Source organism: Pinus tabuliformis, chromosome J (genome assembly GCF_031772625.1).
Source record: "Pinus tabuliformis cultivar Carrire ecotype Pingquan chromosome J, CPIR1, whole genome shotgun sequence".
Classification (NCBI taxonomy): Eukaryota; Viridiplantae; Streptophyta; class Pinopsida; order Pinales; family Pinaceae; genus Pinus; species Pinus tabuliformis.
In genome coordinates, this window is record NC_142295.1 from 1,301,118,532 (window position 1) to 1,301,126,687 (window position 8,156).

Consider the following 8,156-nt stretch of genomic DNA (forward strand, 5'->3'; position numbering starts at 1 on the left):
AATTTATTTACCTTCATTATTTTGTTCTACAATTTTTTTTTTCTCGTTAAGACTATGCTATTCTATTATGTACATAAACAGGAAAACAGTTATAGTCATGAGGTCATATTGCCAGAGGCTGAGGATAGCACTCTGGACTGACAGTGATAAAATAAACCACCCATACAGGGTCCACACCACTAAGACCGATCACCCGCGCAGGGGCCCTACCATGGAGACAAGTCACCCGCGTAGGGGCAACACCACTGAGACAAAACACCCACGCAGGGGCACCACCACTGAGACAGATTACCCATGCAGGGGCTTTAAACCATTGAGGAACAATAAGAGCAAAAATAGTCATCCCACGCAGGGGCATAGAAGAGAAAAAGAAGACCTTCATCAAGATCCCTCGCAGGGGCGTAGACAGACATTGAACCATATATTTCTCGAACCAAACAAAGACACCCAAAACATATAGTAAGCCATTGTAGCAAATGTATCAATTCATAGAAAAACCTGAGCATCGTCTGAAGGGGAGAGCCTGAGCGAACGGACGACTATTCGTCCGGCTCCTCTTCAAAGATCCAGCACATACCTTCGAGGGGAGGGCCCCAATCGACCTTGTCCTTCTCTGAAGAAGGCGCTGCCTGAGTCGAAGGTGGGACGACGTCCGGCTCTGGGCGACCCTCTGGCAGACCCTCAGCATCCCTGGAGCTTCTAGCCTGTTGTAACTGTGTGCGGGGTTGCTCCCCGACCTCCTCCTTCGGTTCTTCAAGAAAAAGGACTGAGACATGGGCATTAATATGAGAATTGCCCTGGGAGCTGCTGAAGGAGAAGACTGCAGTTCCAAACGCAGGTAGCGGGGCAGAGCCTGAATCAGGATCACTGGAATCCATGAACTGGCTCGACTGGATGGGATGAGCCTCTGCAACTTGGTGGCATAGACATCGGCAATAGCAAGAGGGGGGGGGGGGTTGCGACTGAGGAGCGTGAGGATCCACCTCTACCAGAGCCTCGACGACTAAGGAGGCACTTTCGAGGCCTAACCATGATTTCCCTGAAAGCAGGAAAGCGAAACAGAGCAGGGTAAGAGGAGATGGAAGGTGTGAAACAACCTTCACCCCCCCTTGCAGACCTGAAACCACCTTCAATTGCCAAAGGGGCGACTTGAACCTTATCTCTGAGAGCCGACGACCATAATCCCAATTCCAAAATCTGAACTCGACCCAATACATGACATTCCCTACCCTCACCATTCTTATGCTCCTCTGCTCTTTCTCGATCCTCGTATGCCATAACTGCACACTGAATTCGTAATTGAAGCCCGGACAAGGCAATGAATTGCCGTCCCTTCTCGCACCTGCACCCACGCTTGCAATCCATGGCGGCGGATCGCAGTAAATGCGCCTCTTATGCTTGGGGCCGCCCATGGTAACTAGGTGGCATTCAATTCTCCATGGTTGTGTCACCCGCATCTGGGGAGGCAGCATCGCTTTGGACCAGCTTATCTAAGTCCCAAGCCTGTGCATTATCTGATATGATGGCCGAGGTTCCTGTGAGGAGATTATGATCATTATCTGCACCTATGTTAGCTACAAGGTCAGCGACCTTGTTTCCTTCTCTTTTTGTATGAGTGAAGGTGATGGCCCTGTTGCTGCGTAGAGCTTGTTTAATGGCTTCTAGTCTGGTTGCGAGTCTCTAGCTGTTTGTGATTTTTTTCGCTTGTGAGCCATTCTGCAGTCTCTTGGCCATGTTTATGAGTATTTGGGAATCTCCTTCCACGATCAAGGGTTGAAGATTGAGGTTCCAAGCGAGAAGGAGTCCTTGCCATAATCCTTCAATCTCCGCCGAGTTGTTGGTGTCCCAGCCCAAGGATCCGAAGTATATCTGCAGGGGTGTGCCTTCGTGATTCCTAAGGATGCCTCCAAAGCTTGCCTTTCCCGGGTTACCTTTGGAGGCCCCATCAAAGTTGAGCTTATAAGAATGCTTAGGGGGGGCGATCCAAGTGCCTTTGATTGTACTGCTGCTTGTGGAGGTACTGATCTTGTGTTGGGTCTAAGGTAGAAGCAATTGCCAGTTGCTTAGAATACCTTTTTCGACATCTAGAGATGGAAGATCTTTCGGGGTCCAGGAATGGAGCATCAACATCTCATTGAGGTTCCCACATAGTCTGGTCCATATGTCTTCGATCCTTGAGCTCTGATTTTTGAATATCCGTTTATTCCTTTCCTCCCATATACCCCATAAGATGAGTCCAGGGAGCAGGTTCCACAAACAGTTGAGAAGCTCGCTCTTATAAGGATTCTGCGGCTAGTGTCTTAGGGAGTCAGTTATATCGTTCTTTGTTCTGCATATTTTTTGACATCTGAAGCTAGCCTTTTCCCATAGTTGATTGGCTAGGGGGCAGGAGTCCAAGAGGTGTTGGAGCGTTTCCTCATTTTGATTGCAATTGGGACATATCGATGGTCCATGGAAATTTCTTCTTCTTAGTTTGTCCCAGGTGAGGATTCTTTTGTGACTAACCAGCCACAGGAAGTAAGAGACTTTGGGCCAGGAGCCAAGACCCCATATTTTACTCCAGATTGGATCAGAGGGGGTATTGTTGTTACAGACTATCTTGTAGGCTTTTGAAGTGGAAAAGTCACCTTTTGGTCGGTATCCCCATCTTAGGATGTCTTTGCCTTCGTCATGTCTGATTCTTCTTTTTCCAAGCTCCTTCTCCAATTCCCCTATATCCTGTAGGTTTGTGAAGTTAATTAACTGATTTCCCTGTTTCCATTTCCTAAATCCGTGCTCCGTCTCCTGCATCCAGTAGTGATGGATCTTTTCTTGCTGCTGCTCCTGCCTTACATGATCCAGCGGTGAATGAAGAATGTGGGTAAGCTTTGGCATCTGGTTCCATGCATCTGTCCAAAATCTCGTCGTTTTGCCATTCCTGACCTCCCAAAAACTGTGCTGCTGTATTAACTGGAAATGCTGTTTGGCCGCATTCCAAATTAGCGAACCTTTTTCCGTGGGGGTAAACCGGATGAGCTCCTCGTGGGGTCGGTTGTTGGCATATTTAGCCGTCCAGATTCTTGCCCAGGGCTTTTCTAGATTAGTGATCCAGTGCCACCATATTTTGGCACTCATGATGGAATTACTATGCTCTGGGTCTCTCAGACCAATGCCCCCTTTTTATTTTGGTTGACATACTGTAGGCCATTTGACTAACGCCCATTTCCGATTAGTTGCCGAACCGCCCCATAGAAAGCTGCGCTGAAGATTCCTGATTCTTTTTAAGACCCATTTGGGTGCAGCAAGGATTGAGAAAAGGTACAGGGGCATTGCCTGAAGAACTGACTTAATGAGCACAACCCGGCTGGCCAGGTTGAGAGATCTATGCGTCCAAAGGTTGAGACGAGATTCAAGCTTCTCAATGAGGGTACGCCAGGAGGAGTGCTTTATAGCTGAGGCTGTGAGAGGGGCGCCAAGGTATTTTGAGGGAAGGGAGGCTGAGGGGAAGCCAAGGATTCGGATAACTGCTGATTTAACAAGAGGAGGCGTGTGAAAGAAGAATATCTGCGATTTGGTACAGTTTACATCAGTGCCAGATGCTTCAGCAAAGTCATTGAGCAGGGATTTGAGGCAAGCGGCTTCCTGGGCCGAGGGATATCCAAAAAGCATGGTGTCATCAACAAACTGCTGATGAGAAGTGGCAGGGGTGTTGTGAACTGAAAGACCTTTGAGCTGGTGAGATTGGAGAGCTTGCTTGATGTGACGGCCAAGCCCTTCTGCCATGAGAACGAAGAGGAAGGGGGATAGGGGATCCCCTTGCCTAATTCCTCTTGAAGGTTTGAAGGTCCAAGAAGGGATTCCATTCACAAGGATGGAGAATTGAGTGGAGTTTAATAAGCTCATGATCCAGCGAATCCACATAGTACTAAAACCAAAAGCTTTTATCATTTGCTGAATGAAGGTCCAACTGAGTTTATCAAAATCCTTAGAAAGATCTAGCTTAAGAAGCATACCTACCTGTTTTGATTGTTTGAGGGAGTGTATAATATTGTGCATAAGGAGAATACCGTCCATGATTTGTCTGTCTTCCACGTAACCCGACTGTTCCTGAGATATGAGCAGCGGTAGTAGGGGCTTCAGCCGGTTAGCCACAACTTTAGAAATGGCCTTGTAAATTACATTACAAAGTGCAATCGGCCTGTATTTGTCGGGCGTAATTGAGTCCTCCTCTTTGGGAATGAGGGCTATGAAGGTGGTGTTGAGAGAGGGCAGCAGCTAGTGGAGAGCTCTCGATTCTTCAACAATTTGCCATACTTCCTGTTTTATCAGCTCCCAAAAGGTATGAAAGAACGTGGTGGTAAATCCGTCTGGTCCGGGGGCTTTTCCTTCCTTAAGCTGGGACATTGCCTCATCCACCTCTGAGGCTGAATCAGGCGTAGGAGTAGCTCATTGTGTTCCTCCATGATGATCCTTGGCACATTGTTGGTGACTTTTCCAATTGCTTGTGTTCTGTCTCCTTCCGGCTCTTGAAGGATCTGGTTGAAGTGATTGCGAAATTCTTCCTCAATTTCCTCATGCGTTTCTACTTTCACTCCTCCTTGCTTTTGGATAAATGGAATGCTGTTGTGCATTCTTCTTTGAATGGTGGTTCTGTGGAAGAATTTGGTGTTGCGTTCGCCTTCCTTCAACCATCTTATTCTGGACTTTTGTTTCTAGTAAACTTCCTCCTGCTTCCGCCTTTCCTCAATCTGTCTGTGGATACGTCGTTCTTGTTCCAAGGTACCTTCAGTGTGTCCCTCTGTGGTTATTCTTTGATGGAGATCCGTCAGTTCCCGATTGAGGTCTTGCTGCGCTTTGAAAATATCTCCAAAGGTTTCTCTGTTCCATCGCTTTAGGTGGTTTTTAAGGAACCAGAGCTTCTGTTGGAATTAATACATCTTAAACCCTTCTGGAGGGGTGAAGGAGGTCCATGTGGTTTTGAAAAAGTCCTTGAACTCAGGGTGCGTGAGCCAAAATCCTTCGAAGCGGAAGGGTCTTCGTGTCTGATCACCGGGTCGTTGCCATTGGAGAGCTATTGGCCAGTGGTCCAAGCCGGTATGCGAAAGAATTGCAGCTGTGATGTCTCCTCCAAGGTGAATCGCATTATCTGAGATAAGGAAGTGATCTAGTTTGGATGCGATTTGGTGTTTTCCCACTCTGCGATTACTCCATGTGAAGGTTCCATTGCAAAAAGACAAGTCTATAAGGGAGGCGTTTTGAATGAAGTCCTTGAAATGGGTGTTTTATTGTTCCAGTCTGTTTCTCCCCCCAATCTTCTCCTCTAGCTTGGTGATCATGTTAAAATCCCCTCCAATGATCCAGAGTGGGTGCCTTCTGTTGTTGTTCAGTGCCTCGATGGTGTCTAGAAGTGCAATTTTGCTCCCTGTATCCTGCGGGAAGTATACATTTGAGAGATTACCATGAACATTCGTGCCCAAAATGTGGAAGGCTGCCTGTATCAGGTGATGAGAAGCATGGAAATCTGAGAGATTTATTGCTTGAGTATTCCATGCAATGGCCAACCCCCCTGACGCTCCAGATGCATCTACTGCTACTGAGCGGCATCCTGGCCAAGCTTTTGTGAGAATGCTACCTAATGTAGATCCGTTACATTTGGTTTCCTGGAGTAAGCATATTTGCGGCTTTTCCATTTTAATCATGTTTTTTAACATTCTAAGTTTCCCTGGGATGTTGAGCCCTCTTAAGTTCCATGAGACCAGCTTCATGGTTCAACTATTTGCAGAGGGTTTATAGTACTTTGTTAATTTCGCATACCTGCCTGAGTCTACCAGGAGTTTCCCAATCTCGATCGTTCTCTGTAGATCTGTTTTTCGTCCTCTCTTTTTGGTTTCCTTTGTGGGTTGGCTTCCATCCCACTGGATTCCTGGTTGAATCCCGAGTTGCTGCTGCTGGTAAGCTCTCGAAATAACCACCTCCAACTTGCTGAGTTGTGATTCGGTTATGCTGTCATATGCTTTCGTTTTGCATGCTAGTTTCAGTTCTAGAATGTCTAGGCCATGCAGGTCTATGCTTTCTAGTTCTTCTTCCATCTGTTGCACCTGATTGCCCTCTTCCTCATTTATCTTTGAGCTAGAAGGAGGGTCTAGCTTTCCATCAATTTCCATTTCCTTGTCTTTCTCTATCTGTTCCTTCCTATCTCCGGAGGGGAAGTCATGGAAGATTATGGGGGAATGGCGTTTGGGGGATGAGGCTGAGGGAGGAGGGGGGGCGGAAGAAGAGGGATGGGAAGGGTTAGCTTCAGAGATCGGGGGAAGATCCTCAGAGGATTGAGCCAGGATTTCGAAACTGTTCTTAGATGCTTGGCCACTAGTGCTATTTTGCTGGGGCTTTTGCCCATTAGAAGGTTTCTTGTGCGCTCGTCTTCGGCTAGGGGCTTTAGTAAAGCCATCTTGGGTAGCTGAAACAGAAGGGTCATGAGAAGTGGCTTTGGCGTTCAGGGGACAGTCACGGAAAAGATGCCCAAGAGCATGGCATCTCCTGTAGCGGAAGGGAACATGCTCATAGTCCAAGGGTTGAATCCACTCTTCGTCCCGGTGGGAGAGACTTACCGATTCTGGTAATGCTTCATTCAGTCGCATGAAGACGCAGATGCGAGCATAGGAAATGAATCTGCGCAGTTTGGTCTCTTCTGCAGTCCTGATGTATTCCCCTAGTCCATTTCCTATGTTCCTGAGTACGTCCTCATCCCAATATTCGTCTGGAAGTCCATACATTCTGATCCAGACTAGCGCCCAGGTGAGGTCTTCCTAATCCGGGTTGAATCTTGGTATCCAGTCTCTCATATACAAGCCCGTTGCGTTGAAAAAGTGAGGCCTTGTTCCCAGTACCCTCAGTTTGTCCTCAATACAGTAAACAATTACTGTAAAGAAGCCCTTCGGCCCTAGCTGCAGGGTAACATCCCTTTTTGGCTTCCATTTTGCTGCGATCCACCCATATAAGGCTCTTTCCGTCGGCCAGAACCCTATAAACTTCCCAATAATGGCATGATCTCTCATGAACTCGATTCGTGCATCTATCTTCTGTCCAGGTAGCTCTATTCTTGGCCTTTCTGTGGCTATTGGCTTGCATGTTGTTGAGGTTATCTTTGGTGTTTCCTCCGGGTTTTTCCCATTGTCATGAGTGACGCTAGCATGGTCTTGTCGTCCTCCTGTCTTCTTGTTTTCTTGCTGTTGCCTGTTCCCTTTGTTCAGGATCTCCCTGTCAATCGATCCAAAAAGGAATGCCTGTTCCGGGTCGTGCTGCATTGGGGAGGGCTCTGACACCCCCCCTGTGGATATTCCATAGAGCCGGTCTAATACTGTGCTATTCTGCTACGCACCAGTGGATTCGGTCTGGTTTGAGAGCAGAGCCAGTGCTGCACTGTCTGCGTTGTCGCAGCTTTCTGCAAAACCCTAATCGCTCAGTCCCGTCCGTCCTCTGGAAGTTTATTCGTTTGCTGTTCTACAATTTATTGAAAATGTAAACTAATTTTTTTTATGAAATAAATCATTAAAGTTAAAATTGTACACTACAACTTCTACATTAATTATTTTAATAGTTAAACTATATAATATTCGCTTTACAATTCTACAATATTCGCTTTATAATATTTTAAAACAAATTATCCCACATTCAACCCGTTGTAAAACAAATCTATAATATTCACTTTATAATATTTAAAAAAAAATTATCCCATACTAACCATACAGTAAAACGTCTTCGTAATTTCACTTATATATTAAAATTTCATTATCACTATTACTCACATCACATCCAAGCTTTCTGAAAATCGTTGAAAGACTCATGAATTTGTGGAGCAACTAAATCGCTATCAACAACATATTCAACGAAGAATTCTCGCAATTGAAAGGTAAGTTAAATTTTTTTTCTTGAAAACTTTTATATTAAACTAGTTTAATAAAAAAGTTTTTTTTTTTAAATTAATAATTTTCCTGAGCCAAAATAACAATTACATCCATCGTGAGCATGGTGGGCCCGACCAAACTCAATCGCTTAATACTGGTGGGTGGACTGCCGTGGTGTCGCGGGGTGGGCGGGGTGTGAGGGCATGGGGGAGCGGTAGGGGGTGTGGGGGCGGCCCAACGGCTCGCCCGCCTGTCGTGGGGTTGGGCCCCTGC

General features: G+C 46.4%; 1 protein-coding gene across 1 annotated transcript; it reads right to left on the reverse strand.

The window, feature by feature from the left end:
* Positions 1-3,159: 3,159 nt before the first annotated feature.
* On the reverse strand, positions 3,160-3,762 carry LOC149232054 (uncharacterized). Its single transcript, XM_089381818.1, has one exon. The coding sequence runs from the start codon at positions 3,760-3,762 to the stop codon at positions 3,160-3,162; it is 603 nt and encodes a 200-aa protein (XP_089237944.1).
* Positions 3,763-8,156: the final 4,394 nt, after the last annotated feature.